The 23,045-nt window shown below is 42.9% G+C and overlaps 1 protein-coding gene across 1 annotated transcript in view; it reads right to left on the minus strand.

Moving 5' to 3' along the window:
* The window catches only part of KLF12 (KLF transcription factor 12), a 221,737-nt gene that overhangs the window by 117,828 nt on the left and 80,864 nt on the right, over positions 1 to 23,045 (minus strand). The window contains exon 2 of the mRNA XM_081949439.1: positions 20,809 to 20,898. Within this exon, the coding sequence (XP_081805565.1) occupies positions 20,809 to 20,874 (66 nt within the window). The 5' untranslated portion in view covers positions 20,875 to 20,898. The remainder of the gene's footprint in view (positions 1 to 20,808; positions 20,899 to 23,045) is intronic.

The following is a 23,045-nucleotide window of genomic DNA, read 5'->3' on the forward strand; positions in this document are numbered from 1 at the left end:
TTGAGCCCTAGGAAAGAAACGTCTGCCCCTGCCTAGGATTGAACCGTCCAAGTGGGAGGTGAGCATTTTCACCCCTAGGTTATCATGCCGCTCATACAAAAAATTTACAGATGAGGATCTAAAAATTAAAAACAAAATAAAAATGCCAATTCCAGAGAATAATTGGAATAATTTCTTCTTGCTGGACTTACAAAAGAGACTTGTGTAAGGTTTGGAGAAATTCAAGACAAGGAATAATTATCCTTTGAGGGGATTAAACAGAAGATTGTTTTATGTAAATAGAGGGAACATAAAATGTATTTATTTGATCAAGGGTAAAATGAATATATTGTTATTTGGGGGGGGCGTTCTTTCTGAATTTGCTGACATCTGCACTGGAAAATTTATTGGCTATGCTTAAAGTTAATAGCTGAGATATGGAATGTTGAGTTTTATATTAATGAATTTGATTATTTTATGGCTGGGTTTGGACTTTTTGCCGACACCTGGATTAAAAACAAAAATGTTTATTGATTTTCCCTATAGTTAAGAGCTGAGTTATGTGAAGAAGAGTTTTATATTTGTTAACTGATAGGAGGTGAAGAGGTGATGAAATTATTTATATTCGTTATGATGGAGAGTAGGAAATTGCTCTCTCTCTCTCTCTCTCTCTCTCTCTGTCTCTCTCTCTCTCTCTCTCTGTCTCTCTCTCTCTCTCTCTCTCTCACACACACACACACATACACACAAACACACCTTTTATTTTATTTCCCTTTTTTAGTCTGTATTATCTTTTATTACTGTAGTTAAAAACAACGTTTTGCTCTTAAAATAGAGTAGAACAGCAGTCCCAAATTGTGGGGTGGGATGATGTCTCAGATTTAACAACTGAGCCAAGGCTGAAGCTGGGGGCAGTGTTTTCCTCCCCAGGTGAAAAATACCTGTTTTGGTCTTAAACCTGACTGACTTGCTAAATTGTAAAGGAACTTTCTAAAGCTTGCTACCCTCTGGGGTAGATGCCGGGCCTCCTTCTTTCAGAGTTGCTGAGCAGGATTTGATCTAATAGATGCTAAATCTACTCTACCCTGCTTTAAGAAACCTGTTGCAGAGAGCTTCACTCAGGGAAGCCTTATTAGTAGTAGATTTTGGCCAGACAAAGATCTACTTGGGGACTCAATTCCAGGTGCTCGCTTCGTTATACAAAGCCTGAACTGGCTTAAGCCATAATTATCTTCATAGTTGCCTCTTCCTGCGCACGATGCCCCATCGCCAAGCCCTCAGAAGTTTAGCCATGAATAATCCAACACTGAAAACAAAGGCTCCTTTCTCTGCAACAAGGCCTCCTCGGTGGTAGAATAGGCCTCCTGCCATTTCAGACAAAGTTTAAAGACATATTTATTTACCCAGGCCTGTTAATGTTATTGTTTTAGTGTGTGCTTTATATCTCTTATGGTCTTAATGTTGTTTTTATGGATGTTTTTATGGTTTCTTTGTAAGCCTCTCAAAGCCGTTAAGGAGATGGGTGGCATATAAAATTTCTCAACAGATAAATAAATGATGAGCTGGGTAAATGTATTGCTACCTGATCTGCCTCCATGACCTCAACCTTGACTAAAGATATAATGATGGGAGAGCGGGAGGCACTCTCAGGCCTTGTTTGTGCTTCACAAGGAAACAAAGAGGCCCTCTGCTTCCTCGGGAGAAGGAAACGGAGCCCAGGGTCTGAACTTGTGTTTAGTTCACAGCGCATTCTTTGCAACTGCCCCAAAACATGGGATGCGGCAGATGTTTCGCATTCCAGACCCTTCCATTTTGAGTGCAACATTCTCTCCTTTGTGTGTGAAGCTGTGGATTTCAACCAGGAACAGGTTGTCTCAAAGACCTTAAGCCTGAAGGACCTCTGAGGTGTTCCGAGGAGCCCATTTCGCTCTCGAGAAAGAAGCAGCTGTGCACTCAAATCTGTGAGACCATTGCATTTTGGAATATGTTAGTCAACAAACAAACAGGGACTGAGGGAAGACGTTGTGCCAGTGGAAGGAGAGATGCCAAGATCAGCCCTGACCCAGCTGCTCTGGAAGGGACCTAAAAAGTCCAAGTCTCAGAATAGAGTAGAACTGGAAGGGACCTTGGAGGTTTTCTAGTCCAACCCCCTACTCAAGCAGGAGACCCTACACCAGTGATGGCTAACATTTTCCCCATCACGTGCCAAAAGCGGTGGGAACGCAGGGGGGGGGTCATGCGTGGGTGTGCCCACACCCATAATGCTATGCGTGCAAAACCCACACACAGGCACGTACGCCCCCCCTCCATACACGCACAACCCTCCCCCCACTTTTGGCCTGCGATGGATCAATTTTTCACCCTCCCCAGGCTCCAGAGGCTTTCTAGGAGCCTGGGGAGGGTGAAAACAGCCTTCCCCAACCCCCCCCCCCCGAGGCCCCCAGGAAACTTCAGGAGCTTCCCTGAAGCCTCTGCAGCTTGAAAAACAGCCCTACAGCCAAAACGGAAGTTCAGGAATGGACTTCCGGTTTGCCCGTAGGGCCCTTTTTTGCCCTCTGGAAGGCAAAAAACAGCCCTACAGGCACACCAGAAGTCTCTCCTTGATTAGTTTCCATCCATTGCTTCTTGTCCTGCCCTCTCGGTGCTTTGGAAAATACATTGACATCCTTTTCTTTGTGGCAGCCCCTCAAATACTGGAATACTGCTATCCTCACCCCTAGTTCTTCTTCTCTCTGGACTAGTCATACCCAATTCCTGCAACTATTCTTCCATGTGTTTATGTCAGGTTTTTAATCCTCTTAGTTGCTGTTTTCTGCACTTTTCCGAAAGTTTCAACATTCTTTTCATAGTGGGGTGACATTGCGTTTTTGTCTCTGTTGAGGTGAGCTTGCAGACAATATGGACATGGCCATTCTGTTCCTGTGGAAATGGCTTCCTCCAGGACCTTTGGTCTGCAGGCCTGGGACTCCCCAACAATCCCCGTTCAAGCATAAACCACTCAGCATTATTATTTTTTTTAGTTCAGCCATGACCATCTGTGGCGAGGGATTCATATGAAATGAAAAAGGTAGAAATTGTGACTTTGCAATGAGCACTTTCACACCCGGTTCTTGATCTATTAGTTGGTCTCTCCTACCTCTCTCTGTGTCTCATCTGCATTGTCTGGACATTTTCCTGTTCACGTTTTCTTCTTTTGAGGATGGGTGCGGGGGAGGAGAGCTTTCCAAGTCACACATTTGTTATTTTTACGCACGCAAAAAATATGTTTTCTACATTTAGCTTAACAAAAGATTGGTTGAGTGGCATGAATGGACGGATAACATCCAATGAAGTTCTAGGAGGCTTAATTTCTTCCAGTTTTTCTAGCTCAGGCAATTTGGTTCTATGATTAAATAACACTTAAAAATGCCTTTTACAAATACTATTTTACAAGAATATATGTTTTCAAAATGCAGATGGTGGCAAGCTATATATCACCTTCAATTAGCAAGGCCAGATATCTCTCAAAGTCCCTTACGGCTCCCACTTCATTATCATCTGATTCTTGGTCAGTACCTAGAGAACAAATTAACTTTTCCATCTCCTTTTTTTTTTTAATGTTAACAATTTCAATAAATGACCCTTTAATCATCAAAGAAATGGAACAACAAAGGCTGATCTCTTATTTAAAGAGAAATGTTTATGAGACACCAGCTGTTAAAGGGGAAAATTTCTACCCAGTCTCTGCATCTAAAGCCATCCTGTAGAACGGAAGTGTGCTGGGAGATGTCCAAAATTGATGCCAAGAAGTCAATGTGAAATATGGATCCTTTGATTTTGGTGGTTAATTATCCTGACTGAGTGCAATCGTGTTTCCAGTTTACTTTGAAATTATGTGCACATTCAGATTTTTTTGGGGGTGGGGTGGAGGTGTGTGTGGGGGGAGGTCACTAATGACAGCTGAGAATCACCTTAAATGAAAATGACACTTGCTTATAATACTGTTTTCCAGAAGGTTCATGACAAGAGACATTCAGCGTGGCTTACAATTAACAAGGCCTTTGATGGAAAAGAAATTGGTCTCTGCCGCTAATCAAAGCATCCAAGACAACCTCCAACAGGCATAATTCTGTCCCTTTTTGTTTCGGGAAAATCTTGACAAGAGCAGAATGGTTTCCTTCGTTCCTTTCTTCTCTGACAATTAACGAGGGAAAGGTTATTCTGCATGACTCCCCTAAAGATTTTTGGCATTAATTAGAGAAAGACCACACACATCCGTGGTCAAATGGTGCCCCCAATTTGTACCTTTGCTAGTTTCCCACACAAGGGAAAAAAGGCTTCCTCCTGAACTGGCCTTTAACTTTCCTTCCTCCTCGACGGAGCAATCTTTCATCCTAACCTAATCCAAATTTAATACAATGCAAGCAGTCTGAGCGCTTCAGCTATAAAATACTGCAAAAGGGCAATGGGAGTTAAAGATTTAAATCAATTTGCATTCTCGTCTTGCCCTGAGGAGGAAACTCAGCACACAAGAGAAACTGAATTAAGGAATATATAGATTACAAATGTCATCAGTCTGTATGACAATTTGGTTGCTCCCAGATACCACCTCATTTCACATTTCTGCTTTTCCCAACTTGGTGCCCTGAACCTCTCAAAACTTCATCTTGTGGGATTTCTGGACAACAGTGGCATCTGGGAGGTGAAATCCAAGGTATTCAGGGGACACTGGATAGACGAAATCCATAACTTTTGAGATAAGATGCATCTGCCTAGCGCAATAAATCAGGAAGCAAGGTGAGTCAAAGGACTACAGGGTTTTTTTGCATGATAATGCTGTCTACAAGAATCCAAGCTACAGTAGTAACATACTTAGTACACTGGTTGATGATCAGCAAGTCTAGGTTTGAGACCCAAGTGCTGCTGTGTGACAGGGTGAGCTCCCATCATTCGCTCCAGCTCCTGCCAACCTAACCGTTTATCAAATACCTATCTATCCACTTGCATCTGCAAGTAGATGGATAGGTACCATTTCAGGAGGTATATTAATGGGGGCATGAAAGGAGTCTCCGAACAGGTGTCCCCCAGGCAATGGTAATACCACTGGCTCATTCTTTCAACCTGGAAGTGCCCTGGTGCTTCTGACATGAACGACTAACAGTCAAAGCACACTGGTGGTAGATAAGAATCAAGGGAATAAGTGGTGGGATTCAAATTTTTAAAATTTGGATTTGGTTCTGTAGGTGTGGCTTGGTGGATGTGGCAGAGGAAGGATACTGTAAAAACTCCATTCCCTCCACACTCCAGAGGAAAGTTACTGCAAAATCCCCATTTCCTTCCAATCAGCTGGGATTCGGGAGGCAGAGAATATGGGGGTGAGGCCAGTCAGAGGTGGGATTTACCGGTTCTCCAAACTACTCAAAATTTCTGCTACCGGTTCTCCAGAACTGGTCAGAACCTGCTGAATACCACCTCTGAACGGAATTCAAGGTGGGTTGGATTTATATCTCTTGGGAGCACAAAGGAACTCGAAACTTTTCACTTGATCCCTTTTTGGACTCAACCTGGTCACCGCCAATACATCACCTTACAACTACTTAGTAACATTATTTGGGGAAGTAACACACCAATGTTTCGTGGTTTTCTTGTGCAAATTTGGAACTAGATACCACACAAGAAAAGGTTCAATAACCACCAAAACCAAGTTTGCATCTCCGATCCTTTTATACTGTGTGAAACTTGAGTAAACTTGACAAATCCTATTCCTTCTCCAAGAGCAACTACAATGGAGTTGTGGAAGAACATAGAATGTGTTGTTATATTAGCACACAAATATCTCAGCACATAGGCCAGAACCCAACCTTTCAGACTAATGTTCACATTGGAAGTTTTGAGCCCAAGTTAGGAAAATATTTACAAAATGGCTTCCACAGTAAGTATTGCCAGCAAAAAAAAATCAGTTGGACTGAAGCCAAATTGGTATTTTTCTCCTCAGAATATTCTTTGCTATTTTTGCAGTCTGAGACACGTTAGCTTCCTGTTTCACTTTTTTCTAAATTGGAGAATCTTGAAATATGAAAGTTGAATCCGGCAGGTACGATAGTAAAAGATCTGTAGGGGATTTCTGATTCTGACCTCCAGGAGACCATTGGATCACAATATCTTTGACATTTTCTTCTAAGATCATCAGAGTCCTAAGCCAGCCATAGTTCTAGCAGAAGCACCATGAATTATAAAAACCCTAAAGAACAGATTTCTTTTTCTGGTTCTGCTTCATTAAAAGGTCAAAAGATGCATTGAGGGCCATGAGGGAAATCCTATAATGACACATAAGTCCTGGAAAAATCTGGAAACTGTTGACCCAAGCCTTGACCAAAGTTCATGAACTTGAACACACTTATTTAGCTAATAATAACATCGAGAAGAAAATGACAATATAGAAATACATCCAAAAAGGACTCTTCCCATCTTCACAACCTTTAGTGTGTGCACTTTTTGAAAAGACTTCGCTGAAGCCATATTTACTTTCGCTTCATTTCTTAGTTGCCACTCGTTGGCGGGGGAGGTGGAATGGATTGGAATGTGGTGCCCTAATCCGCTAGGAAAAACATCGACCGGAAGCAGCGTGAGAACCAGTGGTGGGATTCTACTGCTTCGGACTGGTTAGTAGCTCCGACTATCAGCTGGGAGCGAACTGGTTTGCTCCAACTTTTGGCTGGGCCCGCCTGCCTACCCCTGCACTATACTCGCCTATATTCCCTTTTTGGAAGCCCAGTTGATAGGCACAGCAGCGTGTCGTGCCTCAGCTGTTTTCCTCCCCAGCAGTAATGTGACAGGTGATTTCTCTGTGAACTGTGCATGCATGTGCAGCGCATGTCAGGCACAGGCAAGAGCAAAGCAAGTGCATGCTTACGAAGCGTGCGCTCAGAAAACCGGTTGTTAAACAGGTAGGATCCCACCCCTGGTGAGAACCAAGGTCATGGCAACAAACATCTGCTGAGACTGAGGGGAAACTACTGCTGAATTGATTGGTTAACATGACCCAGGATAGTTGAGGGGGTGGGTGGGAAGTTTCTATTCCTTTTATTATTCTGAAGCGTGGAAAATACTCAGAGCTAGTTTCACCTTTCTAATTGCCGATACGATGTACTCAATAAAAGATCTGAGTGGAGCTTCCAAGTCCTGATTGAATTGGGCTCATTGCTTGGAACTACTTTTATTTAGACACAAATGGTGACCAATCAGTGCCACAGTCCATATTCCATTGAGAGTCCCACACAGCTCTCCCATGTAACAAGGAATCTGATCCCCAGAACTCTAATTGAAAATGTGCCTGCTCATTTAAAGGGCTATATGAAACACAGGTGTGAGGTGTGCATACAATATTTTTATTTGGTTGAACATTGGATATTAAAAATCCTATATTCGAGATTCAATTTTTCCCATCTACAAGCAGAAGTATAATGGATCTGTAAAACAGGGGTCCCCAACTCCCGGTCCATGGACTGGCACTAGTCCACAGCATGCCAAAAACTAGGCCATGGAAACAAGTGAAGTCCCATCTGCAGGATGCAGGCAGCACACAAAACCACATCCTCTCTAGTCCATGGAAATAACTCTCTCCATGATCCCTAGTGACCAAAAGGTTGGGGGCCACTGCTGTAAAAGGTCAAGGTTTCCCTGTCCAGTCATTTCTGATTCTAGGGGGTGATGGTCATCTCTGTTTCTTGACCGAGGGAGCCAGCATTATCTGAAAACACTCTCCATGGCCAGCAAGACTATACATTGAGGTGCACAGAATGCTGTTACCTTCCCACCGGTGATACCTATTAACCTACTTGCATTTGCATGCTTTCGGAGTGGTAGGTGGGCAAGAGCTTGAGCAAATAATGGGAGCTCACCCCATTGCATGGCGCTCAAAGCCAGACTGTCAACTTTCTAGCAGGCAAGCTCAGCGTCTTTAACCGTTATGCCATCGCGCCCCAGTGGAACTACACAGATGCTTAAATCAACAATCTACACAGACACATTTAAAGAAAATTTAAATAGGCTTTAGAGTTTACTGTTGCAACATATAAGGAGAACAGGTCCTCTGTGTCCTGTAATGTGCAGTGACACTCCCAGCAGTAATTGGGCCTCAGACTGAAAATGTGAGTGTTGGCAATTCATTAATGCAATTTCATTAAGGCCCTTACATGCACTGTAAATACTTTTCAAATTAATTCCCGTTTTTCAATCAATAAGAATGTTTCATCACTCGCTTCAAACAAGATCCACCCTGATTGGAACAGCCTTGCTTCTCTACCTGTTTTGAAATAAATTGCTTGCCGTTGAAGTACAGGAATTAAGTTTTGAATCATGTTTATGTGTTTGTTGCATTTCTAGAGGTTTCCAGGTGGTGTGGAGTACTTAAAAAGCATCAGGATCAAAAACAAAATATTCTAGGTTTTACAACAATTATCAAGAAAGCTGAAACATACAGAATGTCAGGCCTGCAGTCATATTCTTTTTAGGATCTTTGGCCTGCCACCCTCTCTATTATTTTTCTATGCTGTTTCATTAGTGGGATAATTGGGAGGGGGGATAATAAGGAGTAGAATTGTAGAATGTGTTGTTGTCAAAATAAAACATTCCTTTCTAGAAGCCCAAGGTCATTCTTTGTCTCTGCACCTCTGCACCTGACCGGAACTAGATGGGTGGAAATGCCAGTGTGACAGTGGAAGATTGGACCATGTGATGGACTTGTGGGTGTGGGGGCAAGATCATGAACTTTAAACTGGGTGGGAACCCCAGGAAGCTTTCAGATTGGGGTTTTCCACAGATGTACCAACATGTCTCTCTTATTAAATTGGAACTTTGATGAAAGCTCTGCCTTGGACTCTGATTTAATTCTGGATGATATTTGGAACGCTGACACAGAAGTTCAAAGGTCATGTGACTAGACCACAAGAAGAAACAGAGTGAAAGGAGAGAGGACGGGGAAGTAGAGAAGAGAAAGATGACAGGATAGAAAGGTGGTAGGAAGGAGGAGAGAGGGAGAAGAAGCAAGAACACGATGGGTAGGGTATAAATATGGTGTATGGAGAGCAGAAGAGCTAATAATAGTCTTTGGGGGTTGATGGTAAGACAAATTGACATAATATTGAATAATACAAAATTGTGTTGGTTATGTAATGGTATAAACGTGGTTATTTGTATGAAAATAAAAAAAAATAAAAAACTTTTTAAAAGAAACAGACCGAAAGAAAGTTAAAGAGAGGTAAGAACTTTCTCCACAAGAAGAAGTAAAAAAAAAAACCCGGATTTCTCCATCATGGCAGAAAATGGCTTTCCTTTCACCCTACTTAATTTGGGTACATTCCAGGACTCCCCCGACCTTCCCCCTTGTCCTCGCTTATAACAGATGGTGCATTAGTGAGACTTTGTTCCAGTCATCTTGCCAGCTTCAGTGTAGCAGCTGTTAGAAGGCCCTGGAATGGCCGTTGCCTTCTTGAAAGGCCTATTCTAAAGCCCAGTTAGGTTGCTGAAGCTTCTTGCTTGAAATGGGGAACGCCTCTGACATTTCTATTCTCACAAAGAAGAGAAGGGGAGTGGAGGGAGGAAAAAGGAGTATGAGCAGCTGCAGGGGAGGCAAAATGGACTCGGCAACATCTTGTCCTGAAAAAGCTCCACAGTTTGAGGAAGTCCTTATTAGATCACCAAACTGCCTAGCCCAGGAATCCCCAAACTGTGGGCTGTGGCCCGCTAATGGGCCATGAGGGGTTTGCAACTGGGCTGTGGAAACAGCTGTGAGTGTGCATCCAATTGCATCGTCATTTGTGCAAGCAGTGGGCAAGCACGTGCCCTTCATGGAAACAGAGCTGCACATATACACTGTTGTGACCCACCAGTTGCCAGCAGAACTGGAGGCAGACTCGGACGATGAGGAGGTTGAGGAAGAACTTGGGCCAGTTCTGGGGCCTGGGGAAGGCTCTGATGGTTGCTCAGCATCGGACTCAGAGATAGAACCAAGGCTGTCCAACATTTCCCAGCCACTGGAGAGGCACCTGCCTTGGGAGGCTGAGTGAGGAGGAAGAACAGCTGGAACCTGTTCCAGATGTGCATATGTGCAGAGCTGTTAGGAGAGGTGAACAACGGAGGACAAGGAGTTGACTCAGGAAGCAAAGCACACATGGATGCTGAATGGCCTATCCCTAGCTGGGGAATAAATAGAAGGAAAGAGGAGTTGTGGTCGTAAGAGACAACAGTTTGGATTTCTGAAGATTTGGCAATTTTGTGCCACAGAGACTGCATGCCAGAACTTAAATTGCAGCTTTTTGGCTGGGCGCTCATGACCTGGCAATTATCGCAAAGAACTGATAATGTCTGTTACTGCAGTTAACTTTTTGCCTGGAGTTTTTGCTTCACGAATGCCACTAATTCACAGGAGATAAATAAAGAGGGGTTTTTTATGACAAGGAGTCTGTTTCTTGTTTCTGCTAAGACTGGGTCAGAGCACGTGCTTGCCAGCCACTTGCATGAACCATCCCCTCTTGCCAGTCCACAAAGCCCGAAACGTTGGGGAACACCGGCCAACTAGCCCTTGTAAGTCAGTGCAATATTTGAGCTACTTGATTTCTAACTAAGCTATGTACAACTCACATCTTGTTTATCTGTTCATATCCTCAAATAAGCCCAAACAGTGCATTATGCCCCAATAATGTTTGAACCAAGGTACCCCAAGTCTGCTAACTTAAAAGAATACATAAAAAATCCAGAACCCAGTACTCTGCGGAACTGAAATTTCTATGATGTTCAGATCAGTTTTATTCACAAAGGTGTGGTCATTGCAGTGTCTCTGCAGTCATGTGAACATGATGTCCAATGTTCCCTGCTACTTTCCCACAAGCAAAGTCAATTGGGAAGTGTGTGTGTGTGTGTGTGTGTGTGTGTACACACACACACACACCAAACAGTCTTCTTAGATGATCATGGAACCATCTACAATTGAGATATAAAAAAAATACGGTCAGCCTAAAATCTAATATTCATTCTGGTCCCTTCAAGTTGCATGACCTTTCTAGCAAAGGATGACCCAACATGTCACAGGGTTGTCCAATTCCAATTAAATGTCTTACAAGGATCAAAGTTAGCTAAAACAGAACAGATTGCTCAAAAGGAAACAGAACTGGATCCCTGTCTCCATGGCCACTCAGAAATGGCGAGGAAATATTTCAGATCTTTTTTAAAGCACTGTTACGATAAGCGCTTTGATACTTGCTCTATTAAAAGAACATCCTTCTTTTAAAAACTGGCATTGCAGAAAAAGGAAGTCTGGACAATCCATACAGAAATAGACTGTTCAAAAAAAAAAAAAAGAGGTTGCCTAATGCAGTGGTGGGCAACCCGCGGCTCGGGAGCCACATGCGGCTCTTTACACCCTTTAATGCGGCTCTTCTGTGTGCCGGGTGCCCGCTCCCCTCCCTCCTCTCGGGCTTCGGAGGGAAGCTTCTGCAAAAGCCCGGGCGAGTGACAACCAATTTTGGTCCTATGACTGCAGAATGCTGCAAAATACCATAAATGCAGGCCAGTTGTTGAGTGTTTCAAATGTGATTGGAACACTCAACAAGGTGACCACAGTGTGTGTGTGTGTGTGTGTGTGTGTGTGTGTGTGAGTGTGAGTGAGAAAGACAGACAGAGAGAGGAACAGAGAGAGGGAGTGAGGGAGGGAATCAGAGAGAGACTGACAGACAGACACACACACACACAGACAGAGAGACAGAGAGGGGGAGGGAGGGAGAGAAAGATAGACAGACAGAGAGACACACACAGAGTGAGTGATTAAGTGAATGAGTGAGAGACAGACACACCCACATACACAGAGTGACAGAGAGAGAGGAAGGGAGGGGAGAGAGACAGAGGGAGAGACAGAGACAGACACACACACACACAGTGTGAGTGAGAGACAGACAGACACACACACACACAGAGTGACAGAGATGGGGGAGGGAGGGAGAGAGAGACAAAGAGCCAGAGAGAGAGAGAGAAAGAAAAAGAAAAAAAGAAAGAAAGTGGGAGAGAGAGATGAAATTAAAAACAACAACATACAAACCTGACTTACTCAAACTATCCAAGGAAATGCAAGGCCAATGTTCACATTAGTGGTTGTGACTTTGTCAGTCAATGTCAGGATGTAATTTTCTCTACATTGTAAGGCAAATTTTACGGAATTTAACGTTATCGATAAATAATATCGTTCTAAAGTTTTTGTTTTATTAGTTGTGTTATTTGTATCCTCCCGACCTATGTGGATACTTGCATGCAGAATATTCTCAATAAAAACTTATTGAAACTAAAAACAGTGTACCATCCTATGTATTTTCGGTTTTAAAAATGCGGCTCTCAAAATAAATTTCAATCGTGGTTTTAGCGAGATTTGGCTCAGTTGAAAAAAAAGGTTGCCCACCACTGGCCTAATGCAACCTTAATTTCACGCAAAGTGTTTTGCAGCCTTAAAAGATGTGAACATGAATATTACGTTCATTTGCCTCTCCACGTTTCTCCACAATTTTCAAAGACATACGTACATTATGGTTTCACTGAAGGTCATACTTTACATCGCCCCCTTCAAGGTGCGTCCTATTCTTCTTCAACGATAGGAGCCTGTTTTTATGCTCCCTTTTAGGTGAGATGAGAACCGAAACATTTTGAATTTGATTTGATCTCAGCGCATCCCAGGCTGAATGAAAAGCAGACCAACTGAAGCACAAAACAAGCCATTTCAACCATTTGCAAGAGTTTTGAACTTGAAACATTTTCAATGTGGAACACAACCCCTCTCAGAGGTCAAAATACTTAAAACAGCCAGTTTTGCACTCTAAAGAGCAGGGTGTTTTGAACCAAAAGTCTTGAATCTGAAACTTTTGCACATCCCTGTTCTCTGTACATTCACTTTATAGACTGACTTAAGATACGCCGTAGAACAAAAAGAAGAAACCAGCTCATGTTAAGACAATAATTAAGGCCTTGAAGACAGAATTTCCAGGTATTCCTTTAAACAGGGCAAGGTAAAAATGAGGGCTGGGACATTGTAATTCTTCATAGTCACTTCAGATGGTCTCTGCAGAAATAAGGAATTAAATTGCTACAGAGGAAAGCAGATGCTGTCCTAACCCGGAAAGGAAAATTCTTTTCCCAGCTCCAAAGGATGGTCCTTTCATGAGGGGCACTTCATTTGGAAGTCCTTCATTTGGAAGATGACTTTCCTACCAGTGCAACAGGTTCATCCCTAGCCCACTTTTACAAGACCCAAAGAAAGGGCTCTTCCCAGACTCTCCACCCTTCTTTGGCTTCCGTTATTTCACATCTGGAACACAATCAGAGGTCCTTCCGATCATCTTGATCTTCTTAAGGAAATTCTACAATGCACTTTGGAGTTCTGTTGTCATTTGATGAGTGACAAGACATTATCTCTGTCAGCGGACACCAGATTAACACAGCAAAACTGGTGCATTCCCTTCTTGTCCCTTCTCGGCAACTGCAAGGTGAGGATCTCACCACAAACCCAGCTGTAAAACCGTCTCCCATCTGAAAGTCCAAAGCTGTCTCTCAGATAGCATCTGACAGTCTCCTCTTACCTGCTCATTTCATATTCATATTTTATTTCCTTACAATGATAAATCATCATGTGGCATTTTGCACACCACAAATTAAAGATTGTTTTGACAGTTCCACTGAAGGAATTGTGTTGGTGATGCATCCCTTAATTAAAGGAAATCCTGAAAAATTATACTTCACTTCCAAAGAACTGGGGGAAATGACCTCAGCTCATTTATCACTCCAAGAGATACATCTGCTTAGGGAGCTCCTGAATTTAGATGAGGTTAGTTATCCAGGAGAAAAACATAAATAATAAGAGCAGGTCATTACCAAGTCTAAGTCCATATCAGTAAGAGCCTAGTCTTCATTAATGAAATGTAATGTGTTTCACATTAAGGTGGAGTCTTCCTCAAATACATCTCACCTGCCCAAATGATGCTATTATTCAGATCTGGTGGAATCCAATTTCAGGTAAAGAAAGCAGTGACATTAAAGAACCTAAGTGGTGCAGTGGTTAACGTTCACGATTGGAGGCTAACTCTGCCTGCAGTCTAGAGTTTGATCCTGATGGGACTCAGGGTTGACTCAGCCTTCCATCATTCTGAGGTCAGTAAAATGAGGACCCAAGTTGTTGGGGAAAATATACAAATAATGCTTACATTGTAAACAGCCCAGAGAGTGCAGTGCTATGGGGTGGTATATAAGCCTAAATGCTATTGGTATTCTCTGTCTCCCTGTCCATCTCTCTGTCTCTCTCACACACACACTCTGTGTGTGTGTATGGTGTGTCTCTCACTCTGTGTGTGTGTGGGGGGGTGTTGTAGCTACAATACATTTGCAAAATGACTTCAGGCTTCTGCCTTCTCATACTGTTCATCTATTAGGACCAGGCTCTAAAAAAGCAATACCATTTAAAGTAGAAATTTGCTTCAGGATAGCCCCCTTAAATCAGCTCCACCTGTAATCACACCCAAACCTTTTTATCTGCAAACCTATCAGATTCAAGAGAGGGAAATCAAGCTCCCTTGCTTGAAAACTCCATGTTCAATAAAACATTTGCAAAAGGGCACCCATAATTTTTTTCTGCGCAGTGACTGGCGTTCCCTCGCACACAGAGCTTCCGACTCAGCACACAAGTATCTGAAGTCCTGTAAAACTCTGTGAAAATTTATAGCTGTTCTCCAGGAACACGGGAGTTGCCCCCGCACCAGGCTTTCCCAATTCAAAGGCTGGTAAGAGGATGCAGGATTTATTATCTTTTCTCCTTCTGCTGTAAGCAGGCCTTGAGGTGTCTCCCTATTCCAACACACCAATTAAAGCAATCTCTAGTAGCAGGTTGTCACTATTCTGCTTGACAATACTCCCCAGTCACTTCTGAAATGGGAGGTTGTGGAGAGTGAGTTGCAAGCATTCTTGAGGAACGATTGCCTTGTGGTCAATGGCCCCAAACATCTCTTTACCCAAGAATGAGCTAGGGCAGAGACCTCCAACATTTTGGGCACCAAGGACCAGTTCCGTGGAGAGAAGTTTTTCCTCAAAGCAGGGAGGATGTGGTTTTGCATGCTGCCTGCATCCCACGCATGAGTTTTTTGCTTGTTTGTGTGGCCCAGTTTTTAGCATACCATGGCCCAGTAACGGTCCATGGATGAGGGATTAGGGACCTCTGAGCTAGTGAGGCTCCTTCTTAGGATACCCATCCCATCCATCAGCCCACCCAGTTTTCATCATTTTCTCAAAATGTCTTAGTGCAACAAGATGCATCCTTCCAAATAAAGATGGCTGGCATTATATTCCATAGCCTGTTGACTTCTCAAGTCAGTTTTGTCTTCTAATCTCTCTCCAATCTATTCTGGAGAGCTCCCCAATCCTCCAAACAGAATGGGACAACCTGCTGCAACCAACTCATGGCAGTCAAAACATAATCAACTGACCGCTGGACAACTCATTGAAGGCTAATTCAATTTAATTATTTAAAGCATTTTTTTAAAAAAGAAATTGTCATTCACATTTCATTTTGTCACTCCTTTGGCATTCTTTCTTTAATGATTCTCTTCCACTATTTAGTGAAGCGAAGGGGTTGTTAAACTGGTAGGATCGCAGCAAGGGTGAAATTCAGCAGATTATGACAGGTTCTAGAGAACCGGTAGCTGAAATGTTGAGTAGTTTGGAGAACCAACAAATACCACCTCTGTCTGGCCCCAGAGCAGGGAGGGAATGGAGATTTTGCAGTATCCTTCCCACGCCACGCCCACCAAGCCGCACCCACAGAATCGGTAGTAAAAAAAAAATGAATTTCACCACTGGATCGCACCCCTGTTTGTATACTGTGTTTTGTGGTCCACATGACATATGGCTTAAATCAGTATTGTCACCAAGACAGCTATAATTAGATTGAGAATGCCTATTGCTTTCAAATGTGTTGATGGCTGCAAGGCTGGTTTTGATTTCAACTTCTAGGCCCAGATTATGTTTCTTCACCAATATTCTAATCACGCTGCTGTTAAAGATGTGCCAATACTCCTTTAAAGTGCCACTAATAACTTTCTGGGCCTCCCTAGATACCATCTCCTTGATACAACCTCAAGGTGAAAAGCAGCAGGATCCAAGAAATATACTAAACCTCACCCAGTCATGACTGATATGAATGACCTTGATACTCAAGGTATTCTGTGAACTTATCACTCCAAGCCAGAAATGGGATTCTGCCGGTTCGGCCCGGATCGCGCAAACCGGTAGTAGTGGCAGCGAGAGGCTCCGCCCACCCGCCCGGATGCTTCTGTGTATGTGAACCGGTAGTAAAAAAAATGGAAACCCACCACAGACCCCTCATATCCTGGACATAAACTGTTTCAATTTCTACCCTCAGGAAGCCGCTATACAGCATTGCATGCCAAAACAATTAGACACAAAGAAATCCCCCCCCCCACATGCCATCAATCTGCTAAACCGCCCCGAGTCCTGTTTAGGAAAGGGCGCGGTCTATAAATTAAAGTATTATTATTATTATTATTATTATTATTATTATTATTATTATTATTATTATTATTATTATTATTATTATTATTATTAAACACATAATTCCCACAACATCACCTTATGCCTAAAGATATATAATCATGTTGTAGGATTGTATTATTATTATCCTTCTCACTTTTCCTACTACCTTCCCCTATTTGGTATCCTAGGGCTCTGACTTGTCGGTTGTAACTTATGATTTATGATTTATCATTTTGTTGCTTCTGTGTATACTGAGAGCTTACGCACCAGAAACAAATCCTTTGTGTGTCCAATCACACTTCGCCAATAAAGAATATTCTATTCTATTCTATTCTATTCTATTCTATTCTATTCTATTCTATTCTTCATTCTAATACATTATGTTTTGTTCTGTTCTAATCTAATCTTCCTTCCAATATACTCTATTCTATTCTATTCTTCATTTCAATACATTATGTTTTGTTCTGTTCTATTCTGTTCTATTCTAATCTAATCTTCCTTCCAATATATTCTATTCTATTCAATTCTATTTTTCACTCCAATACATTATGTTCTGTTCTGTTCTGTTCTATTCTGTTCTGTTCTGTTCTGTTCTGTTTCATTCTATTCTTGTACCTCAAGCAAGATTTTTCAGTTGGAAACATTTCAGAGGTGGATGGCTCCCGGTTCGACCCGGATTGGGTGAACTGGTAGTGGTGGCGGTGGGAGGATCCACCCACCCACCCAACCACCCAACCCTTCTGCACATGTGCAGAAGCATTGCACGCGTATGCACGAGCAAACCAGTAGTAAAAAAATGGAAACTACCACCGCAACATTTGTTCATACCACCTTCCAGATCAGTCTGGGCTCCTGTTGTCTGTAGTCACAATTAATATCAAGGCACAGGAGCTGCCTCAGAAGCCAACCTATTATCACTCCATCAATCAATTGAGAATGAGAGTTATTTATACAGCTCTGCAAAGTTTGTTTGGATTTCATTGTACTGAACCATTATTCAACTTTCAGCATCTTTCATTACTTTACTGATGGCTGGAATTTCAAACAGAGAACAGGCATGCTTTAAAAAAAAACAAAAAACGAGAGAGAATTATGGCCAAAACAAAATATTTCAGATCCACAAGTAAAAACACTTTTCACAGAGAGCATTCATGATTTGTTGCTGCTCATATAAGGACATCAGAGTCAGATACAAAAGTTTTATATTATCTGCAAAGAAAGGGTTTTTTAAAAAAGTTAATAGTGAGACTTTTAAGTACGGAGACTTTAGAGAAGACACTGAATTCTTATTTGAATTCCTGATTCCTGGAAATTTCCAAAGGATTCCCAAACTGAGTGCTGTTGAGAACCCATTTCTGCTGGGTTCTAGATCTGTTTCAGAACTGTGCCGGTAATGAAGTCTAGCACAACTTGCACATCAGCTTAAAGGCCAAGATACTCTCAAATTGACTCCAGCCTTGATAACCATGGAAGATTTTCCTTGGCTGCAGTATGGAAATATTGCCCCTACCTGTTGTTGCTGCTGTTGTTCTTACTTCTTATTCTACACTGCTGTTTATAGGAGCAATGTAGAGTAGGATATAATTGGGAAAAAACCTTGCAAACTACATAGCATGCAGAAGACTCCAAGTTGCAGATCATCTTTTCTACATGGAGAACAATTGAATCCCCAAGATGGCAATGAGATAGGCCCCACCTGATGTCAAAAAATCAGATGTTTCATTACCCAAACTAGATAATATCATCAGTGCTAGCCCAATGGTGTTACCTAGTTTGGATAATGAAATGTCTATAAGAATAAGAAGCGAGCTCAGAAAGCACCAGGGACCCCTCAACTAGGTGTTCTGACCTAGGCTTCCCAAGATCATGAAGCAGACTCCTCGTCCCAATAAAGCCCCCTTTATTTAGGTTAAAGGGAATTCCTCTCCAGCAAAGTCCCGGCAAACAGTCTTTCATGAGATTTCACAACTACAGACCTTGATCAGGCTTGGAGAGCTGCCAGGGTGATATCTTCCAAATGCCATGCTGTAGCAGCAATTGCTTGGCAAGAAGTCAGGAACAGATCTTCACCCTAATGCATCGAACTAATTGTCTCCTGCAAACTCCTCTCCCCTTTCGCTCCTCTTTATTCCCTAGGGAGGGGCCATACACCGTTCACCTGTGCCTTTACTTCCGAGTTGGCCCTTGTTCCTTAGCTGTTCCCTCCTTCTGGCAGCTCTGTGCATGTGCACATCGGGAACAGGCTCCAGCTGTTCTTCTGCCCCACTTATATCCGACTCCAAAGGTAGTTGATAACTGTCAGACGGCCCTGGCTCCATCTCTGCCTCTGACACAGAGCATTACTCACAGCCTTCCACAGACTCCGGGTCTGGCCCATGTTCCTCCCCAACCTCTTCACTGTCTGAATCTGCCAACAGCTCCGCTGACCACTGGTGGGCCACAACACTGGACCGTTCCTAGTGCCGGGCAGATAAGGCTTAAAAGGTTCTTGTCAGAAGCCTTGAGACTTCCACCATGTGACAAATGGGATGCCCTTCTAACATCAAGAGATGTTTTGGGTGCCCCGTGGCCTCACATACTGTATGCCTGAGAGAGAGAGAAATGTTCGGGCTTGAGGCTGCTCTGGGATATATGAACCCAAAATATCCATTGAACCTCACAATCCTTATCCCACTTTTGCTCCAAGGTTTGGAGCAAACAGCCTTCTGTGCCTATAATGAGTCCCCAAGGGAAAGCCCACCTCCCCAAAACCATCTCCTTGCTTCCTCCTCCAAGCGCACAATAAACAGGAAGATAATTTTTTGGTGAGCTACGTAACATGAAATCTCAGTAAGGCATACAAGGGAGACAGATGCATCTTCCCCTAGAAGGAATGGTATGGGAGGGAATTGAGTTTTGTATAAGGACCTCAAAAGAACAATAAAATGAAATTGCGGCACTTAAAAACCTAAGGAAAAGAACCCAAAATAAAAATGAACAATACAAACAAGATTGTTTAGCACTTTTATCAGCCACAGGAAGTAACTTCTCATCTACACTGGACTTGCTTTCTGTGGAGCACTAAAGAACCATGTCCACCCTGGCCAGGGGTGGGCTTCAAAATGTTTAGCAATGGGTTCTCTGCTCAGTTGCTAGGTGGGCATGGCCATGGTGGACATGGCCTAGTTGGCCTCCTGCACCATGGCAAGGATGGCTCCAGAGGCTTTCACCTTCCCCGGGCTCTGGAGGCTTTCCCCAAGCCCTCCCAGGGCTCCAGAGTCCCTCTGGGGTTCGGAAACAGCCCATTTCCAGCCCTACGGAATCTATTTTTCACCCTCCCTCAGCTTCTGCAGATAAGGGAGGTAGAATAAGCTTTTGGACAAGGCTCTGGCTTTAGAAATCACCACGAGGAGTGACAATAAAGAGAAAATTTCACAGTCATCTCTAAACAGTGAAGAAAATTTCCCAAAAGTGTTTTTCAAAAAGGCAACTGGACTTTCTTGGTATTTTTTCCTTGAAGACATTTGCTTCTCATCCAAGAAGCTTCAGAACTGAAGAAGCTTATTGGATGAGAAGCAAAAATGTCTTCAAGGGGGGGGGGGGGGGCGGGGAAGCCAACAAAGTCCAGTTGCCTTTTGAAAAAAGCACCTTTGGAACAATCATGACCTGGAGGATTGTGAATCTCCATGGTGAAGAAAATATTTTGAAGGGTTTGCATGTTGAGGGCATGAAGGGATCAGGAAGTAGGGATTCTGCTTCTGGCTACAAGATCTGTTATACAATTATTGCAGGGTTGGCTTGGCACTTACTTCATCTTCATAATCTCTCCAGGCAGGGTCAGAGGTCCAGGAAAGGGTCTACTACTTCCAACCTCACTCAAAGAATGCCTCTTCCTCTGAATTATTTACCACTAGGTACCTTCACTTACACTATTGGAAGGATCCATGTACTAGTAGGATTATTGCTAATTGTTCATGGGGGGGGGAATTCTCCCCACTTTTTACTTCCTTCACCAACAAATGCTAAGGAATGGTTGAATCTCTACATGAAAGTGTGGCTCTGCCTTGTTCCTTTTCTTCTCTCAAAACAGTTTCCTGGACTACTTCTACTGTCTCCCCAAGCTTGTAGATGACACTTTCAGAGCAAGAATCAAGAGGACATCCACTCTACCAGATGGTATTGAGGGTGAGAAGAAACTGGATGGAAAACCGTACCCTTTTTTGGGTACAAAATGAAGGGATTAAGCAAGCAGAAACATCTCCACGGTATGGAGAAGAACGGAAGGCTAACACTCACCCCTTGTTCTGATTCCAGCAGCTCCGTTTTGACTCTGACTGCAGGCATCCCATCAAGCATTAACATTCTGTTCTCCGATGTATTAGTAGCCTTAAAGAGAAGAAGAAGGAAAGTAAGGATGAGCCCAGGAGGAAAAAAACAACAACGGAGCATCCTGGTTTGCAAAGGAAAAATGCAAGGATTTGTCTGTTGATAAGGTTTGCCAGCAAGAACTTCCATGCCAAGTATTTTCCAACACTTTGACATCAGCTCTGGGCCCAACTGATTTCAGAATGTTGCCTGTTTCAGTGAACAAGGTTCAGTTCATTCCCGAGTCTCTCCTTTATTGGAAGCAGGAATAATATAGGGTTTCCTGCCTAAGCAGGGGGTTGGACTAGAAGACCTCCAAGGTCTCTTCCAACTCCTATCCTATCCTACCCTACCCTACCCTACCCTACCCTACCCTACCCTACTCTACTCTACTCTACTCTACTCCCTACAAATATTACAAATTACCCTTGGTGCAAAACTCCACTTTTCCTGGTGCAGGATTTGGGCTGGTTGATTGCAAATTCACATCCAAGCACAGGGATAAGATGCAATCCTATAAATTAAAAATAAAGCTGCCATTTCTTGGGAAAAGCTGAGAGCCCCTTAAAAGAAAGACTCACAAGGGAGGTGATGGTTCATTTTCCTTCCCCAAATTTCCCCCTTCCCCTTCTGAGCCACAGTTATCAGGAGGACCTTCTAGCAATCAGGCGTGCTCAAAAGAATAAGGTAAAGATAAAAGTTCCCCTCGGACATATGTGCTAGTCATTCTTGACTCTGAGGGGCGGTGCTCATCTCCGTTTCAAAGCCGAAGAGCCAGTGCTGTCCAAAGATGTCTCTGTGGTCATGAGGTCGGTATGACTAAATGCCAAAGACGCACGGAACACTGTTATCTTCCCACCAAAGGTGATTCCTATTTCTCTACTTGCATTTTTACATGCTTTCAAACTGCTAGGTTGGCAGAAGCTGGGACAAGTAACGGGAGCTCACTCTGTTACGCAGTACCAGGGATTCAAACTGCCGTACTGCCTACTTTTCTGATCAAAAAGCTCAGCCACTTAGCCACTGAGCCACCATGTCCCTCTAGGGATAACATGCAATTAATAACCACAAATTAAAAATAACCACAAATTTAAAAAAATGCTGCCATTTCTTGGGAGAAGCACCTTAAAAGAAAGACTCACAAGGGAGGAGATGGTTCATTTCAACTCTTAGCAATTTCCTCCCTTCCCCTTTGGAGCCATAGGAACAGGAGGACCTTCTAGCCACCAGGCATGCTCAAAAAAATAAAAGGAAGGAAATGGATGCTCGGGACAGACGCGTCCCAGGAGGGTGTGGGCTAACCAGACCTGCCTTTCATATCCAGTTTCAAAGGTTTTTTTTTACATTTTTAATACAACTTTACACATATTATAGAAACAAAGTGTTGAGTGGATCTTCCCTTTTACACCCTCTCCTTTACATAATCCATTTTACCTCATAGCTTGGTTTTTTTACTTTCAGCCAAATGATTTTCTTCCATTATTCTCTATTTTTTATACTCATTTTTTTCCTAGTACATAAACAATGCCTTCAATTTCCCTTTCAAAAATTGCACCAAATTATTGTTTCATATTTCTCTATTGGTCTATTTTACTATAAACAATACATACCCTCTAGTTACGTTTTGACATAAAGAGCATTTCTTTCATTTTTTTCTACAATTAACAATATACTTTATTACTTAATTAGTTGCATAACAATACCAATCATACTACTATTCCCTTTAATCTACAAATTCAACTCATTTCCCCATTCTTCCTCTTTTATCCATTTTCTCTTGGGCTCACACAAATTCCACTTTTAATCATTGTTCTTCTTCTCCAACTTTCTCCTAACTTCTTTTTCTTTTCCCTGTTTTTATGGTTGTAGTATCTTTTCTTCAAAGTATTCATTTTTATTATTCTGGTGCTGCCTTTCATATCCAAGGGTGTCACCCACAACAGCGGTTTTGCCATCCGCCTAGGGTGGAGCAGAAAGCACAGTCGGTCGGCCTCTCCTATCAGTTCCTTCCCTCTTTCTGCCTGGCCTAGCTAGGCCTCTTTTTCCACCCGAGACCCCCAGGAAGGCCAGCTACTGCAAGGCTGCAACGGCCAATGGGGTCATAAATCTCCCTGAGGTGAGGCTGCCCGGATGAAGGATCTCGCCTGGGGGCCCTTCTGTTACAGGGG

This window comes from Natrix helvetica (assembly GCF_964273705.1).
Source record: "Natrix helvetica genome assembly, chromosome: 3".
NCBI classification, from domain to species: domain Eukaryota; kingdom Metazoa; phylum Chordata; class Lepidosauria; order Squamata; family Natricidae; genus Natrix; species Natrix helvetica.